This window comes from Nerophis ophidion, linkage group LG24 (assembly GCF_033978795.1).
Source record: "Nerophis ophidion isolate RoL-2023_Sa linkage group LG24, RoL_Noph_v1.0, whole genome shotgun sequence".
NCBI lineage: Eukaryota > Metazoa > Chordata > Actinopteri > Syngnathiformes > Syngnathidae > Nerophis > Nerophis ophidion.
In genome coordinates this window covers 8521388-8542053 of record NC_084634.1, presented here as the reverse complement: position 1 = coordinate 8542053, position 20666 = coordinate 8521388, and the positions used below count along the sequence as shown (strand labels likewise).

General features: G+C 43.4%; 2 protein-coding genes across 10 annotated transcripts in view; one reads left to right on the top strand and one right to left on the bottom strand.

The window, feature by feature from the left end:
* The window catches only part of LOC133542284 (kinesin light chain 1), a 242844-nt gene that overhangs the window by 110849 nt on the left and 111329 nt on the right, over positions 1-20666 (bottom strand). For 4 of the 6 annotated variants that reach the window (XM_061886261.1, XM_061886265.1, XM_061886264.1 and 1 more), the window contains exon 1: positions 12365-12669. The exons of 1 other annotated variant lie outside the window; for it this stretch is intronic. In XM_061886261.1, the coding sequence (XP_061742245.1) occupies positions 12365-12496 (132 nt within the window). In that variant the 5' untranslated portion in view covers positions 12497-12669. Of the gene's footprint in view, positions 1-8638; positions 8785-12364; positions 12670-20666 lie in introns of those variants that run through there. One more of the 6 variants, XM_061886269.1, reaches the window with a different exon arrangement.
* The window catches only part of LOC133542287 (BAG family molecular chaperone regulator 5-like), a 29715-nt gene that overhangs the window by 6373 nt on the left and 2676 nt on the right, over positions 1-20666 (top strand). The window contains exons 1-2 of one of the 4 annotated variants that reach the window (XM_061886275.1): positions 12793-13185; positions 13458-13556. The exons of 1 other annotated variant lie outside the window; for it this stretch is intronic. In XM_061886275.1, the coding sequence (XP_061742259.1) occupies positions 13525-13556 (32 nt within the window). In that variant the 5' untranslated portion in view covers positions 12793-13185; positions 13458-13524. Of the gene's footprint in view, positions 1-12790; positions 13186-13457; positions 13557-20666 lie in introns of those variants that run through there. 2 more of the 4 variants (XM_061886276.1, XM_061886278.1) reach the window with 2 other exon arrangements.

Genomic DNA, 20666 nt, shown 5'->3' with positions numbered 1-20666 from the left:
ACAAGGCAAGAGGGTGAAAACATTCAACTGAATGTGTCGGGATTTGTCCTTGGAGGAGGTGACAGTCATTCATTGTCTTCCTACGTACATGACATGTAATGTGATGTATTCAGTCGCCATGTGCCATACTGCTCACTTTCGTTCCAATCCGATACCAAGTCAAATTCAAACTGGTGTCGGCGATACTGAAACAATACTTTTTGCAAATATACCGTGTCTGCTAAAATGTTGTGTAGCTTCTAATCATATAATATATAACTAAAAAAGACCAAAAAATTGGAATGTAAAGAGAAAAAACAACATTTTTTTTAACTAATAATAATAGTACACTTAGTCACCTATAGCACAGTATTGTCTTTAAAAAAAAAATATATATATATATATATATATATATATATACATACATACACACACAGATATACATGTGCACATATATATAAACAAATATATAAACACACACATATATATACCTACATACATATATCAGGGTTTACCACACATTAATTTGTTGCGGCCCGCCACGAAAGAATTATGGCCGCCACAAATAAAAAAATTAAATAAAAAGAATTTAAAAAATATATATATATATTTTTTTTTTTCCGGCTTTTGACACGCTCGAACGCTCATGAAAGCAATGGGACTCTGTCTGTGAATGGAGCTTGTAGTTACATATTATATAAACATGTAAATATTATATTAATATGTATATAAATATGTACATAAAGTGTTGTAATTATATTCCAACTCCGCGTTCAATACTTTTTGCAAATATAACGTGTCTGCTAAAATGTTGTGTAGCTTCTAATCATACAATAAATAACTAAAAAAAAACAAAAAATTGGAATGTAAAGAGAAAAAACAACATTTTTTTAAACTAATAATAATAGTACACTTAGTCACCCATAGCACAGTATTGTCTTTAAAAAAAATTAAATAAAAAATATATATATATGTATATATATATATATATATATACATACACACACAGATATACATGTGCACCTATATATAAACAAATATATAAACACACACATATATATACCTACATACATATATCAGGGTTTACCACACATTAATTTGTTGCGGCCCGCCACGAAAGAATTACGGCCGCCACAAATAAAAAAATTAAATAAAAATAATTTTAAAAAAATATATATATATATATTTTTTTTTTCCGGCTTTTGACACGCTCGAACGCTCATAAAAGCAATGGGACTCTGTCTGTGAATGGAGCTTGTAGTTATATATTATATAAACATGTAAATATTATATTAATATGTATATAAATATGTACATAAACTGTTGTAATTATATTCCAACTCCGTGTTCTTCTTGGTCATCGCCACCGCCGCAGCCTCTCTGGCATTGCAAATCATTTTAATAACGGTTATGTTGACGAGGTATCTCAGTTAAGACATGGTATGCATATATCCAATAACAACAAATCAACTGACCTCATTAGCAAAAATATAATGGATAATAAGGGGTGTAAATTCAATTTTTATCAGGTTGAAGTCAGTGAGGTTACTAGACTCTCTTCCGGACAACAAGGTAGCTGGTATAGACAACCTGGATAGTAAGTTACTGAGAATGACTTCTGTTATCATATCAGTGGCTGTCATATTTTTAAAAAATGTTTACAAAAGTGGACCTGTGTCCAAATATTATAGAAGGTGGCAAAGGTTACTCCTCTACATAAGGATACCAAATTGGCCTTCAATGAGGGCAATTCTAGACCAATCTTGCCTGGTTTATGTAAAAAACTGGAGAAATGTATGAATGTACAAATTCAAGCTTACTTTCAATCAAATGAGCTAGCAACGGATTCTCAACATGCATAGAAAGGGCCACTAAGTCCACGACTTATACAAATGACCGACGATTGGCTTAATGCTATAGATCAGGGGTCTCAGAAAAGTGGCCGACGAGACGTTATTTTGCGGCACCCACCTTAATATGAAAGTTTAATGTTAGTGCGGCCCGCGATTTTTATATGAATGGCGCTTGACAGTGTTGTGTTAATCCATCCATTTTCTACCGCTTATTCCCTTTTGGGGTCACGGGTGGCGCTGGCGCCTATCTCAACTACAATCGGGCGGAAGGCGGGGTACACCCTAGACAAGTCGCCACCTCATCGCAGGGCCAACACAGATAGACAGACAACATTCACACTCACATTCACACACTAGAGCCAATTTAGTGTTGTGTTATTTGGGTCCAAAATGGCTCTTTCAACATTCTGGATTGCCTACCCCTGGGTTAGTGGAAAAGCGGCAAATGAGTGAAAGCGACAGGACGTTGCCATGGAGACGAGGATTTTCTTACGTGCCCGGCTGCAGTCACACTGCGACACCTGTCCGTCAGTAATAACAGTCCCCGATAACGTGGATCAATTCAAACCGTTATTTGTTCTTTTTTTATTGTTTAATTTGCATTGCCTCACACGAACTCTACATACATTTCTACGACGCCGTCACTTTTTTGCACTCGCTAACCCGGTACGATTATCCGCCGACCGCGGTGTTGCTGTAGGGAGGAAAACTGGAACGACACATTGCGGAAATGAAATGATTCTCCATGCGTTGGCTGGGTACAAATATAATCCACAACCCCAAAACGTGTCTTTTTCAAAGCCTGCAGTGAAGAGAAAGGTTTGTGATGAGCAAACACAATTCCAGGAAAAGTGGGAGGTGCAATATTTCTTTGTTGAGCACATCTGTCCCCCGACGTGTGTTATTTGCACACGGAATCAAATTTGAAACGTCATCATACAACTAGACATGCGGAGGAGTATGCAACATTTTTTTAAAGAAATCTTTTCTTGCGGCCCAGTTTCACCCAGACTCTGCATCCAGTGGCCCCCAGGTAAATTGAGTTTGAGACCCCTGCTATAGATAATTCTATGTTGGTTGGAGCTGTGCTGTTAGATATTTGCGCTGCTTTTGACGTGATTGACCGCTCTCTTTTAATTGAGAAACTTAAATGTTATGGTTTTAAGACTTCGCCTTTAATGTGGATTAGAGATGCGCGGTTTGCGGTTTCATCCGCGGATAAACCGCGGGTCGGGCGGGTAACATGACGAAAAAATAGATTTTAATTAGATTCGGGCGGGTGGCGGTTGAACCATCCGGAAATATTTGATATACATGGTTCTGGGATCGGTATCCTTTGCCATTTAAAGAGCCATTTAAGACCCGTGTCATAAAGCGAAGAAAACAATAGGAGACGCTATTATTCTCTTGAATGACTGCCGGCAGTCACCCAGATATTAAGTATTAGGACGTGCTATGAGGCCATTGGCTTTGTCGCCTTCTACAACATGTACGATCTGCTTATCAGTCCAGCATCATGTTGTGTGTGGCTTCCGCGGCAACACGCACACGACTGCAAGGCATACTGGGTGACACAGAGTACACTAATGGTGGTGATATAAACAATTTTAACACTCTTCGTAATATGCGCCACGCTGTGAAGCCACACAATAAAAGATTGACAAACACATTTCGGGAGAACGTCCTCACAGTAACACAACACAAACGCAACACAACAAATACCCAGAATCCTTTGTATCTGTGACAAACCCTGACTATTTTAAACACCCCGCTAGCAGCAAACCCCACCACCCCCCTGTGCGTCAGTAAGGTGGGCGGGGTTGGGGGCGCGGGGGTGTAAAATATTCAGGTTGTGTCACAGATACAAAGGATTCTAGGTATTTGTTGTGTTGCGTTTATGTTGTGTTACTGTGAGGATGTTCTCCTGAAATGTGTTTGTCAATCTTGTTTGGTGTGGCTTCACAGCGTGGCGCATATTAGTAAGTGTTAAAGTTGTTTATATCACAACCATCAGTGTACTCTGTATCACCCAGTATGCCTTTCAATCTTGTACATGTGATTGCGGAAGCTGCACACAACATGTTGCCGGACTAACAATCGGTTTGTACATGTAGTTGGTGTCAAAGGCAATGGCTTCACAGCACGTCCATATTCTTTTCATCAGGATGAACGCTATTGGATAATCGTGAGAACGTTAGCAGTTCCAATTGTCTTCATTACTCTGTGAAACAGGTTTAAATAGCTCTGTGAGTGGTAAAGGCAGCCGACCACTGATGTATTTCAGCGGGCGGGTACGGTTCTGATGTACGGTTCGGGTGTACGGCGGGTGGATGACGACTTTGGTGATGCGGTTGCGGATGATATAATTGCCTACATCTCTACTGTGGATACAGAGTTATTTGTCCTCAAGATCACAACAGGTGTATGTTAATGGCAGCTTGTCGAATAGCAGGAGTTTAGATTGTGTTTTCTATATTCACCAAAGATTTACCTTGGGCGTGCCAAATTGGTTCTTTATGCTGATGATGCAACTTTATATCATGCAGTGTACTTAATGTAGTAGTGAGTGAGGAACTAAAAGCTGTGCATGACAGGACAGTATGCAACAGACTTGTCCTTAACATCTCAAAAACAAAAAGTATTGTATTGGGGACAAGGCAAGGGTTAATTTGTGAAACAAAGTCGGATCGGAGGCTAGGTATTTCAACAGTTCAACGGGTCAGAAGTGCAAAGCTCCTTGGAGTGACGAAGAACTGCCCGCTATCCTGGTCAAATTATATCAGTGATAGGGTTTCAAGGATGGGAGGGGCTCTTGGTATTTCCAGGAAATGTGCTGCTTTTGTTGATCGTCCTCTTCTTTGTTAGATTGTTAAGAGTTTAGTCTTGTGTCATCCGGACTATTGTTCTACAGTCTGGGCGTCTACTGCGAGTGGTGAGATCAGTAAGCTCTGGATTGTCCAGAATAGGGCAGCAACCCTGAGTCTGGTTTGTTCACTGAGAACCAATATGAACCAAATGCATGATTCTCTTTCCCGGCTAACAGGGCAGAACAGGTTGTCAGCTAATACTCTAATATTGTTCAAATCAGGGGCTTCACGGTGGGAGAGAGGGGTTAGTGCGTCTGCCTCACAATACGAAGGTCTGAGGAGTCTTGGGTTCAATCCCTGGCTCGGGATCTTTCTGCGTGGAGTTTGCATGTCATCCCCGTGAATGCGTGGGTTCCCTCCGGGAACTCCAGCTTCCTCCCACCTCCAAAGACATGCACCTGGGGACAGGTTGATTGGCAACACTAAATTGGCCCTAGTGTGTGAATGTTGTCTGTCTATCTGTGTTGATCCTGCAATGAGGTGGCGACTTGTCCAGGGTGTACCCTGCCTTCCACCCGATTGTAGCTGAGAAAGGCACTAGCACCCCCCGCTACCCCAAAGGGAATGAGCGGTAGACAATGGATGGATGGATGTTCAAATCAGTTACCAGTAGTGAACATACTTGCCAACCTTGAGATCTCCGAATTTGGGAGATGGAGGAGGCGGCGGGGTTGAAGTGGGCAGGTTTGGTGGTAGCGAGGGATATATATATTGTAGGGTCCCGGAAGAGTTAGTGTTGCAAGGGGTTCTGGGTACGAAAGCCTATTGTGTGCTGTTAACCAGATCTGTAATGTTCCTGTGTCTTTAAGTTGAGTGGTCAATCTGTGACGTCATTTCCCCTTTAAAGCACGTCTTTGTCGGAATAGCCGGTTTGGATCAATGGTGGCAGCCAGCCTTGTGTGCGTTGACGACTAAATGTAAGTTTTGTCATATTTTGTTACAGCATTTGAACTTAATGTCAAGACTTGCTACTTCTGCACATTTTTGGTGCATTGTATGCTAAGTTCAGGTGTTTTTGGGTCAATTGAGAGATATTTAGTCTCATTGACGGCGTTTCCAATAACGCATAGTTTATTTAACGCCATAGCAACTGCGATGGTGTAGTTTGGCCTCTAGATGGCTACAGAGACCACATAATCGCCATTTATGGCTCTGAAGCTTCAGAAAATGTTGACGTTCATGCATAGCATAGTTAAGTGCAGTATATATTTGTTATTATGCACACCTTTATATTATATTGTGTATGGACATGCATGTATAGTGCTGCATATTAATGTGTATTTAATTTGATTGTTATTTTTCCTCTTTTCTCTCTTTGTTTCGGTTGCTAAAGGCAGCTGCAATCCACCACTTTCCACCAACAGCATTCTTCTTTATAATCTCCATTATTAATTGAACAAATTGCAAAAGATACAGGAACACAGATGTCCAAAATACTGTGTAATTATGCGATGAAAAGAGACGACTTTTAGCCGTATGTGGTGCTGGGCTAAGATGTGCGCTACAACCAATAACGTCACAAACACGTTTTCAACAGGAAACTCGCGGGAAATTTAAAATTGCAATTTAGTAAACTAAAAAGGCCGTATTGGCATGTGTTGCAATGTTAATATTTCATCATTGATATATAAACTATCAGACTGCGTGGTGGGTAGTAGTGGCTTTCAGTTGCTCTTTAATAAAAAAATCAAAGCAAATTAAAAAGGTCCACTGAAATGAGATTTTCTTATTTAAACGGGGACAGCAGGTCCATTCTATGTGTCATACTTGATCATTTCGCGATATTGCCATATTTCTGCTGAAAGGATTTAGTAGAGAACATCCACGATAAAGTTTGCAACTTTCGGTGCTAAGAGAAAAGTCCTGCCTCTACCGGAAGTCGCAGACGATGACGTCACATGTTGATAACTCCTCACATATTCACATTGATTTTAATGGGAGCCTCCAACAAAAAGTGCTATTCGGACTGAGAAAACGACAATTCCCCCATTAATTTGAGCAAGGATGAAAGATTCGTGTTTGAGGATATTGATAGCGACGGACTAGAAAACAAAAAAAAAAATTTAAATAAGAAAAGAAAAAAACGCGATTGCATTGGGACTGATTCTGATGTTTTTAGAGACATTTACTATGATAGTTCTGGGAAATCCCTTACCTTTCTATTGTGTTGCTAGTGTTTTAGTGAGTTTAACAGTACCTGATAGGCGGAGGTGTGTCTCCACGGGTGTTTTGACGCTCAGTGTCTCAGGGGAGTCGACGGCAGCTTTATGGACGGCACAAGCTCAGCTTTTCTCCGGTAAGAAGCGACTTTTTGCCACAATTTTCTCACCGAAACCTGCTGGTTGACATTCCGTCGTGATTCATGTTTGCTTGACCGCGCTATGATCCATAGTAAAGTTTCACCTCCAGGAATTTTAAACAAGGAATCACCGTGTGTTTGTGTGGCTAAAGGCTAAAATCTTCCCAACTCCATCTTTCTACTGTGACTTTCTCCAATATTAATTGAACCAATTGCAAAAGATTCAGCAACACAGATGTCCAAAATACTGTGTAATTATGCGATTAAAGCAGACGACTTTTAGCTGTGTGTGTGTGCAGCGCTCATACTTCCTAAAAACATAAATAAATAAATAAATGGGTTGTACTTGTATAGCGCTTTTCTACCTTCAAGGTACTCAAAGCGCTTTGACACTACTTCCACATTTACCCATTCACACACACATTCACACACTGATGGAGGGAGCTGCCATGCAAGGCGCCAACCAGCAACCATCAGGAGCAAGGGTGAAGTGTCTTGCTCAGGACACAACGGACGTGACGAGGTTGGTTGTAGGTGGGATTTGAACCAGTGACCCTCGGGTTGCGCACGGCCACTCTCCACACACTGCGCCACGCCGTCCCTAAAACCTGTGACGTCTTGCGTGCACGTCATCATTACACGACGTTTTCAAGACGAAACTCCCGGTAAATTTAAAATTGCAATTTAGTCAACTAAAAAGGCCGTATTGGCATGTGTTGCAATGTTAATATTTCATCATTGATATATAAACTATCAGACTGCGTGGTCGGTAGTAGTGGCTTTCAGTAGGTCTTTAAGAGACAGGACCCCCCCCCCCCCCAAAAAAATACAATAGCCCAAACTGCCAGCTCATTGTCCAGCGCGACTCTTAAGGCGTCACAGCCACATTTGTAAATGCCATGGATCACAAAGTGAGCTTTGCAGCAGATCATATAACAATACATCCACATCCAAAACCGCTTCCTAATACATAGGTTTCCGCTAGCGGTGATTACCCGTACTTCTTGTCCCATCTTGTGTGTCAAAACTTTGTTTACTCGTCTGCGGCAGTTTTCTAAATATTTTTCCACACTTTCGCAGCAACATTGACGTCCACTTCGGGGAATTTCAAAGAAGTCGTTCAAGTTCCCTACAGACAGACGCTAGATGGGGTTTGCAAAGCCGGGTATTTACAGAAATTGAAGGATATTGGCGATAAAGGTCTGCATAAGATGGGAAAGCACGAATGGACAACGGACTTGAAATGTTATCCTGATACAACTTACCCCGACATTGTCAACTATTTGGTGAACAATGTTAGTGCCTACACCCTGGATGAGCTCAAGGGCTACAACTCGCTCGAAGCGTACAATTACTTTGTGTGTGGATGGGTACTGGAAATTAAACTGGCTACAATGGAAGATAAATGTGTGCTGATCGCTCGTGTTCGTCACTCTCAGAGATCAACTGATCCGTGTTTGGTGCCATGGGTCATATCAGAGAGGACGGGTCGTGTTTTATCAGGACACTATGTGTATGGCAGGCATCGGCGAAATATGTCTTGTTTGCCATTGAAGCGAGCGTCAAGATGACAGTCACACAGGAAAAATTTTACTGGCTACTTCCATCTGCAGTCAAGAAAGTCGGGTACAAGACCATACCTCTCTGCAACTCCAGGAGACCTTCTGCTGCCTTAGAGCGTTTATATTTTTCGTGCCTGCCTTTTGCTCGTTGATATCGCTTTTTAGATGATTGTGGATCAACAGGTTGCGAGTTGGGGTACTTCTGGTCCCATTTTTAAGGAGGGCGCCCAGTCCGGGTTGGTAAAATCGTATAGATCTCCTCGTTTTCCTAAAATGAATAAACAACAATTGTGTTAGGCTAATGTAGTAATATTATTATTATTAATAAAGATTTTCAATCATTAATCACATAGAAAGCCTTTTGGGGATTTTCTTGTAGTTTATATAGGGATATGGAAGTTTTAGGGCAGGGGTCGGGAACCTTTTTGGCTGAGAGAGCCATGAAAGCCAAATATTTCAAAATGTATTTCCGTGAGAGCCATATCATATTTTTTAACACTGAATACAACTAAATGTGTGCATTTTTAAGTAAGACCAACATTTTTAGAGTATAATAAGTCTCTTGTTCTTTTTAATAACATTGTTATTCTGAAGCTAACCAATAATAAATCAAATGTCATGTCTTTTGATCATGTTTTTGTTTGGCCATGTGCTGTTTGTCCTTTGGACTCTTTAAGTTCCTGTTTTTTTCCACTCCCTTGTCTGGTTTCCTTAGTTACTCATTTTGTCCACCTGTCTCTGGTGCCCGCTCACCTGCTTCCCGAGCACTAATCAGAGGCAGTATTTAAGCTCGTCTTTGCCAGTCAGTCGCCCTGTGCTGACTTGTTTCATGCCTTGCCATAGTTTCGTGCTTCATGCCATGTCAAGTAAGTTTCGTTTGATTTATGTTCTTAGTCTGTTTATGCGTTAGCTTTGTTCCTTAGCCCAAGTTGTGCCTCCACTGTGAGCGATTTGTGTTTGTATATTTTTTTAGTTAAAATTAAATCATGTTTTTACCTAAATGCCATGTCCCGAGTCCGTCTGCCTTCCTAACCCTGTATGATCAGTGTCAGAGCTTGGTCCGCATTGCCGGCAGTAAGTCGAACACGTTTCCAGTGAGGGTTGGACTCCGCCAAGGCTGTCCTTTGTCACCGATTCTGTTCATAACTTTTATGGACAGAATTTCTAGGCGCAGTCAAGGCGTTGAGGGGTTCCGGTTTGGTGGCCGCGGGATTAGGTCTCTGCTTTTTGCAGATGATGTGGTCCTGATGGCTTCATCTGGCCGGGATCTTCAGCTCTCGCTGGATCGGTTCAGCCGAGTGTGAAGCGACAGGAATGAGAATCAGCACCTCCAAATCCGAGTCCATGGTTCTCGCCCGGAAAAGGGTGGAGTGCCATCTCCGGGTTGAGGAGGAGACCCTGCCCCAAGTGGAGGAGTTCAAGTACCTAGGAGTCTTGTTCACGAGTGAGGGAACAGTAGATTGTGAGATCGACAGGCGGATCTGTGCGGCGTCTTCAGTAATGCGGACGCTGTATCGATCAGTTGTGGTGAAGAAGGAGCTGAGCCGGAAGGCAAAGCTCTCAATTTACCGGTCTATCTACGTTCCCATCCTCACCTACGGTCATGATCGAAAGGATAAGATCACGGGTACAAGCGGCCGAAATGAGTTTCCTCCGCCGTGTGGCGGGGCTCTCCCTTAGAGATAGGGTGAGAAGCTCTGGCATCCGGGAGGAACTCAAAGTAAAGCCGCTGCTCCTCCACATCGAGAGGAGCCAGATGAGGTGGTTCGGGCATCTGGTCAGAATGCCACCCGAACGCCTCCCTAGGGAGGTGTTTAGGGCACGTCCAACCGGTAGGAGGCCACGGGGAAGAACCAGGACATTTTGGGAAGACTATGTCTCCCGGCTGGCCTGGGAACGCCTCGGGATCCCCCGGGAAGAGCTAAACGAAGTGGCTGGGGAGAGGGAAGTCTGGGCTTCCCTGCTTAGGCTGCCACCCCCGCGACCCGACCTCGGATAAGCGGAAGAAGATGGATGGATCAAGGTATATATTGACACTTGTATAGGTTTGGTGATAATGTTCCCCTTTAAATGTATTGTTCTTGATTCTTCCCCTTGCATACTCTTTTGGGCAGATAACTGTGGAGGTCAAAATAAAAAACTGTACGCTGTACACGGCTCTCGCCCAATGTGCAAGCACAGAATGGGGCCCACCCGAGATTGTGATAAAATATCCGGAGAAAGGGCACACGTTCATGAGAGCGGATTCAATCCATGGCTCAATCGGCAAGAAAATGGAAGCTCAAGAAAACATCTGTACGTTTGATGACTTTGTAGATCTTTGCTAGACTTTTGACAAGAACAAGAAAGTTTGATCACATTACGCCTGTACTGGCTCACCTGCACTGGCTTCCTGTGCACTTAAGATGTGACTTTAAGGTTTTACTACTTACGTATAAAATACTACACGGTCTAGCTCCATCCTATCTTGCCGATTGTATTGTACCATATGTCCCGGCAAGAAATCTGCGTTCAAAGGACTCCGGCTTATTAGTGATTCCCAAAGCCCAAAAAAAGTCTGCGGGCTATAGAGCTTTTTCATTTCGGGCTCCAGTATTCTGGAATGCCCTCCCGGTAACAGTTCTAGATGCCACCTCAGTAGAAGCATTTAAGTCTCACCTTAAAACTCATTTGTATACTCTAGCCTTTAAATAGACTCCCTTTTTAGACCAGTTGATCTGCCGTTTCTTTTCTTTTTTTTCTATGTCCCACTCTCCTTTGTGGAGGGGGTCCGGTCCGATCCGGTGGCCATGTACTGCTTGCCTGTGTATTGGCTGGGGACATCTCTGCGCTGCTGATCCGCCTCCGCTTGGGATGGTTTCCTGCTGGCTCCGCTGTGAACGGGACTCTCGCTGCTGTGTTGGATCCGCTTTGGACTGGACTCTCGCGACTGTGTCGGATCCGCTTTGGACTGGACTCTCGCGACTGTGTTGGATCCATTATGGATTGAACTCTCACAGTATCATGTTAGACCCGCTCGACATCCATTGCTTTCCTCCTCTCCAAGGTTCTCATAGTCATCATTGTCACCGATGTCCCACTGGGTGTGAGCTTTCCTTGCCCTTATGTGGGCCTACCGAGGATGTTGTAGCGGTTTGTGCAGCCCTTTGAGACACTAGTGATTTAGGGCTATATAAGTAAACATTGATTGATTGATCAAGATAGATTTGGTTTTCCTTTGTTTTCTCAAAATCAACTAGACGTGAGTTACTAGGTTTTGCCTTTGGACGGGAGAGTAGTTCCTCCTATATTTTCACATCTATTCTAAGCATAACACAAGTTATCATCGATACAGAGAACAACATAATCATAGTACCTGTTACAAAATGATCAGAGCAAACTTTATAATGTCGTTTTGCTGGATCAGGGGTAAATCCCACTCGATTGATTCTAGCTAGCCACAGGTTGCGCCTTTCTGTCGACAGTCGCTCGGTTTCTTTTCCCTGCTTTACTATAACCTTGGGGATGTCGTAGTACTTTGTTGTTCTTTGTCCTGAATTGGCGCGGTTTACACAGCCCCAAAACGACACACGTGTGACCCATTTCTCACAAAAATAACAACGGAGGCGTTCTTGGTTCCGAGTGTTTGTTTGGACACACAAGATGGCGGACAAGGGAATTGGGGGACGGTTGTGACGTCATCGGAAACCCATGTATTGGGGGACGGTTGCGACGTCATCGGAAACATGTATTGGGGGACGGTTGCGACGTCATCGGAAACAAATGTATAGTACGAACCTGACGTCACACGTGTATAGTACGAACCTCAGGGCCTGCGTCTTGTTGGCTCGCCACTTGGCCGCACTCTCGCCGGCCGACCTCCGCCATGACACTTTGCAGGCGTAAACAACTGAAGCGGCGCCACGTCAAACCCTCCGCGGCGGCTCTCACGGCCATGACGACAAAGACACTCAAAAGACGAAGAGCAGCGCACGTCAGCACGCCGCCGTTGCGTGGCTTAGTTCCAGGTCAGCGGCTCATGGCTTTAACGACACCGGCGTCCTTCTCCCCCCGGGTGCAGCAGGGATCTGGTCACGTGACGGACAGAAAAGGTGGGCTTCGAATACACACCGTGTACGCCCGGACGAAAAATGGGCGTGTTCACTCGCGAATGTATTCTCTACATGGCGCTCTTATCTAGATACGTTATTCGACGCTTTGAGATGTTTTGTCTTTGTGTTGAATTTGGGGAAGTCGAATTTAAAAGCAGTTGGTGGGGTAGGAAACAGTTAACATCGTCCCGCCCTGGCTTTATCTGTAACGGCACGTCCGGGTGCTCAAAAGAAGGCGCTATTCTGGTTGGCAACCTTACAATTACAAAGCCAAACCAAACGTGACGACGTTGGCGTCTGCGCGGAAAGAAAACAACCAACCATAGTTTAAGTATTAATATTCATTTATTGTAGCATAAACGCCGGCCACTTCGAGAGGAGTAACAAAAAAAACAAACTCCGTGTTAGCTCCTCCTTGTGGGCGACGAGGCAAAAAAAAGGGGGGGCTAGCTCGGGAAGCTAATGGTTAGCTTTGCTCGAGGAAGCTGCGCACGACACCTCCACGCGCCAAATGGCTGCACGCTGGCTCTGCAGGTAAGAACCGTGCTCAAAAGTTGGGTTAACGACGTCTCTCGGCTCCGTAACTAAAACAACAACAAAACAAAAAAAAAACAAGCTTTTGCAGCAAACGGGTGTCGCTTTGTGGCAGTTCAAATGTCATATGTGCGTGTGCTGTCTGCCCTCCGTGACGTAGGCATTGTGGGCGGGGCCTCGGCAGTGGTGCTGATGCTGAGCACAGCTGCGTCGCTCCCTATTTTATAAAAAAAAAAAAAAAAAAAAGACACCTTTTGTGTTTTCTTTTTTAGTGCTCGTTTTCGAACACCTCGCTAACGTCGCCGAGCTCCACCTGATGGGAAGGCGGTCCAGTTAAAGATGTGCGCCAATGTGTTCGGAGTGTTGAAGAGGTGAGCTGTCGCCATGTTTGCGGATGTGTGCATGTGCGGGTGTGCAGGTGTGCGGACCGAAGGGGGGGGGGGGGGGGTTCATAATGCAGCAAAGCGGGAACGGATGTGTCACGGCGGAGGGTGTGTGCCGTGTGACCCACCGGGGAGGGCTTCCTGCTAGCTTCCCGAGCATGGCAGGCAGACAAAGCCTGGAGGCGTAACAGAAATACTCCTCGGTCCTTGGGATGCCCTCATCCGGAAATCAGCCAGGGACATCGCCCACTTATGTAACGCTCATCTCTAAGACTCCACAAAAACCTGACCAAAATATCGCGACTAAGATCAATTATTGCACTCATCGATTAATCAAGTGATTGAACGACACTCCTAAAGGGGAACATTATCACAATTTCAAAAGGGTTAAAAACAGTAAAAATCAGTTCCCAGTGGCTTGTTGTATTTTCTTAAAAATGTTTTAAAAATTTTACCGGTCCCGGAATATCCCTAAAAAAAGCTTTAAAGTGCTTGATTTTCGCTACTTGCGATGCGACTATCCATTCCCCTGTGACGTCATACAGTGCTGCCAATGTAAACAAACAATGGCGAATACCACAGCAAGACATTAGCTCGGATTCAAACTCGGATTTCAGCGACTTAAGCGATTCAACAGATTACGCATGTATTGAAACAGATGGTTGGAGTATGAAAGTATTGAAGAAGAAACTGAAGCTATTGAGCAAATTCATTGTCATAGCATGGTCGAATAGCTGCGTTAGCATCGCCGGTAAAATGTGCGGACCAAACGATCAGGATTTTCGCATCTTTTGACACGGGAGCAACTTAAATCCGTCGATTGGTAAGTTTTTTTTCGCATTAAATGTGGGTGGAAGGAAACGTAATACAGTTGCAGATGCATCTACAGATTATCCATACATTTTTGTACCATGACTGCTTTAGCACCGCCGGTAAATAGCATGTTAGCGTCGATTAGCGTAGCATGTTAGCATCGATTAGCTGGCAGTCAACATCAACAAAACTCACCTTTGTGATTTCGTTGACTATCGTTGCAAATGCATCTGCAGGTTATCCATACATCTCTGTGCCATGTCTGCTTTAGCACCTCCGGTAAATAGCATGTTAGCATCGATTAGCTGGCAGTCAACATCAACAAAACTCACCTTTGCGATTTCGTTGACTATCGTTGCAAATGCATCTGCAGGTTATCCATACATCTCTGTGCCATGTCTGCTTTAGCACTGCCGGTAAATAGCATGTTAGCGTCGATTAGCGTAGCATGTTAGCATCGATTAGCTGGCAGTCAACATCAACAAAACTCACCTTTGTGATTTTGTTGACTATAGTTGCAAATGCATCTGCAAGTTATCCATACATCTCTGTGCCATGTCTGCTTTAGCACCTCCGGTAAATAGCATGTTAGGATCGATTAGCGTGGCATGTTAGCATCGATTAGCTGGCAGTCAACATCAACAAAACTCACCTTTGTGATTTCGTTGACTATCGTTGCAAATGCATTTGCAGGTTATCCATACATCTCTGTGCCATGTCTGCTTTAGCACTGCCGGTAAATAGCATGTTAGCGTCGATTAGCGTAGCATGTTAGCATCGATTAGCTGGCAGTCAACATCAACAAAACTCACCTTTGTGATTTCGTTGACTATCGTTGCAAATGCATCTGCAGGTTATCCATACATCTCTGTGCCATGTCTACTTTAGCACCTCCGGTAAACAGCATGTTAGCATCGATTAGCGTAGCATGTTAGCATCGATTAGCTGGCAGTCAACATCAATAAAACTCACCTTTGTGATTTTGTTGACTATCGTTGCAAATGCATCTGCAAGTTATCCATACATCTCTGTGCCATGTCTGCTTTAGCACTGCCGGTAAATAGCATGTTAGCGTCGATTAGCGTAGCATGTTAGCATCGATTAGCTGGCAGTCAACATCAACAAAACTCACCTTTGTGATTTCGTTGACTATCGTTGCAAATGCATCTGCAGGTTATCCATACATCTCTGTGCCATGTCTGCTTTAGCACTGCTGTTAAATAGCATGTTAGCGTCGATTAGCGTAGCATGTTAGCATCGATTAGCTGGCAGTCAACATCAACAAAACTCACCTTTGTGATTTCGTTGACTATCGTTGCAAATGCATTTGCAGGTTATCCATACATCTCTGTGCCATGTCTGCTTTAGCGCTGCCGGTAAATAGCATGTTAGCGTCGATTAGCGTAGCATGTTAGCATCGATTAGCTGGCAGTCAACATCAACAAAACTCACCTTTGTGATTTCGTTGACTATCGTTGCAAATGCATCTGCAGGTTATCCATACATCTCTGTGCCATGTCTACTTTAGCACCTCCGGTAAACAGCATGTTAGCATCGATTAGCGTAGCATGTTAGCATCGATTAGCTGGCAGTCAACATCAACAAAACTCACCCTTGTGATTTCGTTGACTATCGTTGCAAATGCATCTGCAAGTTATCCATACATCTCTGTGCCATGTCTGCTTTAGCACTGCCGGTAAATAGCATGTTAGCGTCGATTAGCATAGCATGTTAGCATCGATTAGCTGGCAGTCAACATCAACAAAACTCACCTTTGTGATTTCGTTGACTATCGTTGCAAATGCATCTGCAGGTTATCCATACATCACTGTGCCATGTCTGCTTTAGCACTGCCGTTAAATAGCATGTTAGCGTCGATTAGCGTAGCATGTTAGCATCGATTAGCTGGCAGTCAACATCAACAAAACTCACCTTTGTGATTTCGTTGACTATCGTTGCAAATGCATCTGCAAGTTATCCATACATCTCTGTGCCACGTCTGCTTTAGCACCTCCGGTAAATAGCATGTTAGCATCGATTAGCGTAGCATGTTAGCATCGATTAGCTGGCAGTCACGCCGCGACCAAATATGTCTGATTAGCACATAAGTCAACATCAACTAAACTCACCTTTGTGATTTTGTTGACTTTATCGTTGCAAATGCATCTGCAGGTTATCCATACATCTCTGTGCCATGTCTGCTTTAGCATCGCCGGTAAAATGCGCAGACACTCTGGCACATTCAATGGGGGTCTGGCGGCAGATTTCTTGCCAGTGGTGCAACTTGAATCCCTCCCTGTTAGTGTTGTTACACCCTCCGACAACACACCAACGAGGCATGATGTCTCCAAGGTTCTAAAAAATAGTCAAAAAAACGGAAAATAACAGAGCTGTGACCCGGTGTTTGTAATGTGTTGAAAATGGCGGGTGTTTTACCTCGGCGACGTCATATTCTGACATTATCGCCTCCAGCGCGATAAACAGAAAAGGCGTTTAATTTGCCAAAATTTACCCATTTAGAGTTCGGAAATCGGTTAAAAAAATAGATGGTCTTTTTTCTGCACCATCAAGGTATATATTGACGCTTACATAGGTCTGGTGATAATGTTCCCCTTTAACATTTGGTACCAGGCTTGTAGTGAACTGCAGAGAAATGTGTTAGAAATTAAATCCGTTGTAGGGCTGGGCGAGATTGCCTTTTTTTAATACCGCGATATTTTTAGGCCATATCGCGATATACGATATATATTACGATATTTTGCCTTAGCCTTGAATGAACACCTGATGCATATAATCACAGCAGTATGATGATTCTATGTGTCTACATTAAAACATTCTTCTTCATACTGCATGAATATATGCTACTTTTAAACTTTCATGCAGAGAAGGAAATCACAACTAAGTCAATTTACCAAAACTGTATTTATTAAAGTTATTAGCAGGTGACTTTTCAAATGATGCTACGTGTTAGCAGTAATGCTGGTTTTGTTTTTTTGATTGATTGATTGATACTTTTATTAGTAGATTGCACAGTTCAGTACATATTCCGTACAATTGACCACTAAATGGTAACACCCGAATACATTTTTCAAATTGTTTAAGTCGGGGTCCACGTTAATCAATTCATGGTACAAATATATACTATCAACATAATACTGTCATCACACAAGTTAATCATCATAGTATGTACATTGAATTATTTACATTTACAATCTGGGGGTGGGATGAGGAGCTTTGGTTGATATCAGAACTTCAGTCATCAACAATTGCATCAACAGAGAAATGTGGACATTGAAACAGTGTAGGTCTTATTTAGTAGGATATGTACAGCCAGCAGAGAACATAGTGAGTTCACATAGCATAAGAACAAGTATATACATTAGAAGTACATTTGAGTTGTTTATAATCCGGGGAGATGGGATGTGAATGGAGGAGGGTATTAGTAAAGTGTTGAAGTTGCCTGGAGGTGTTGTTTTAGAGCGGTTTTGAAGGAATATAGAGATGCACTTACTTTTATACCTGTTGGGAGTGCATTCCACATTGATGTGGCATAGAAAGAGAATGAGTTAAGACCTTTGTTAGATCGGAATCTGGGTTTAACGTGGTTTGTGGAGCTCCCCCTGGTGTTGTGGTTATGGCGGTCATTTACGTTAAGGAAGTAGTTTGACATGTACTTCGGTATCAAGGAGGTGTAGCGGATTTTATAGACTAGGCTCAGTGCAAGTTGTTTTACTCTGTCCTCCACCCTAAGCCAGCCCACTTTGGAGAAGTGTGTTGGATTGAGGTGTGATCTGGGGTGGAGGTCTAAAAGTAACCAGACTAGCTTATTCTTGGATGTTTGGAGTCTAGATTTGAGGGTTTTGGAGGTGCTGGGGTACCAGGAGGTGCAAGCGTAATCGAAGAAGGGTTGAATGAGAGTTCCTGCTAGAATCCTCAAGGTGCTTTTGTTGACCAGAGAGGGTAGCAACGCTTGTGCCCCCACACTTGACAAATTACAGTTGTCTATTCGACATATTCCCGCTTGAAGCCAAACCACCGCCAGACGATGGACCACATGCTGTTTTTCTTGGGAATTAGTTCTTCCTTCATTTGTTACGAGATCCGCACCTTCTTTCTCTCACAGCTAACGTTAGCCACGCCGCGACCTCTCCGCTGGGCGAGGGCGTATACTAGAGATGCGCGGTTTGCGGTCACAACCGCGGAGTTTATCTGCGGGTCGGGCGGGTGGCGGTTGAACCAATTTGGAAATATATATTGTAATAATCCCAGGAATGAAGGCTCATACAACTTCTTTGTTGGTCTTGTCTTTATTGCACAAGATGTAATACAAGCACACAACAGCTCTCATGTCTCTAACGCTTTTCCCGGGACAACTCGAACTCGCACTTCCTGTCTATAACGTCACTTCCCTATCCCTCCCGGAAGTCCCGCCCCCCAGCCAAAGTCATTGGCTAACACCCCGTAGCCAGCCGCTACATTATACATAGTTAAATGTTATGTTGAAGAGGTGCATTTAGCCTACTGACGTGTATTTATAAATGGTTGATTTATACAGGCTAGTAGGTAAAGTGTTGTACGTGACAACACTTGATGGTACAATCCATATAACACGTCACAGACGTCACGCTAACATCACGTGACACCTCTGATGAAGGCTGCAGAATCAAGGTAGCCCAAACTTGTCAGCTACAACACTTTACATTACTAGCTTATAGAAATCAACCAATTCTAAATAGTTAAATGTTGTTACCCACATACGAAAAACGCGCAGAACTCTTTGAAACAGTATGTGGGCATACTTTTATTTTGAAGTGTTCTGTTCGGTCTGTCGACGGATGTAAGGAAGCTACTTCCGGGTATGGCCAACGAGGTATTTGTCATTTGTTGGTATTTTACTTGGTAAAATGTTGGATCCACATGTTGTGCATGTTATTATTTTTACGTTTGTAACCGGCTTTATTTATTACAGTTTTCACGGTGGATTTGAAGGGAAAGTACGCCTTCAAATAAATCAGTTCAAGGAAGCCATTGTGTCTGTGATATTTGGAGGGAGTTACACTTCCAAACCTCACTAATGCCTTGCATCGTTTATATTAGATATATAACAACAGGCGGGTGTGGGTTTGATGAAATGTTGGTTCGGGTGGATGGCGACTTTAGTGATGCGGTTGCGGATGATATAATTGCCTATCCGTGCATCTCTAGCGTATACGTATGACGTGACGGCAAGTGACTTATGAATGTGTGAGGAGACACAGAAAAGAGGAGAGTGTAATGCCCGCAGCTGCGTGAGAACATCTACTCAAATATTACAGTATAGTCATTTTCTATATCGCACAGAGACAAACCCGCGATATTTATTGTATATCGATACATCTCCCAGCCCTAATCCGTCGTGCTGTTTTGTCTTCCGTTAATCTTTACCGCCTCCATGCGTCAGAGTCATTGCACGCGCTTACGGTAAGCGAGCAAATTGAGCTGCGGTAATTGTGGTGATGCATGACAACTGATTGTTAAAGGTGAAAAGTTAAAGTACCACTGATAGTCACACCGACACGAGGTGTGGTGAAATTACCCGCTGCATTGGACCCATCCCCTTGTTCCACCCCCTGGGAGGTGAGGGGAGCAGTGAGCAGCAGCGGTGGCCGCGCCCAGGAATCATTTTTGCTGATTTAACCCCCAATTCCAACCCATGATGCCGAGTGCCAAGCAGGAAGGTAATGGGTCCCATTTTTATAGTCTTAGGTTACGACTCGGGCGGGGTTTGAACTCACACTCTAACCACAAGGCCACCGAGCACCCTTTTTTACTCCTACGAGCTTATTATGTCGCCGTTCTTAGTTCCACATTTGACAACCCAGGCTGCACGATTTTGAGAAATGTTTCTCTCCAAAGTTGCGATTTGATTTGCGTTTTTTATATTTTGTACGTAAAAATGCATAAAACTGAGAAAATATTGAGTGACACGTTACTGTTTGATTGTTAATCTTGTCTCAGGGTATGACACATTAGATCAATATGCAAAATTTACTGTAAAACATTTGGCTTTATGCAGACACTCAGAGATTTTGTATACACAAGTGGGTCACCAACCTTTTGTACGTATGTATGTATGTATGTATGTATGTATTTAAGGAGTGTAATGGTACGTGTATTTGTATTGAACCGTTTCGGTACGGGGGTTTCGGTCCGGTTCGGAGGTGTATCGAACAAGTTTGTAAGCTAAAGTCTTAACAAGCTGCTCTGCTTTCTGCCTCTGTCTGAGCACCCAGCATTGTCCCACCC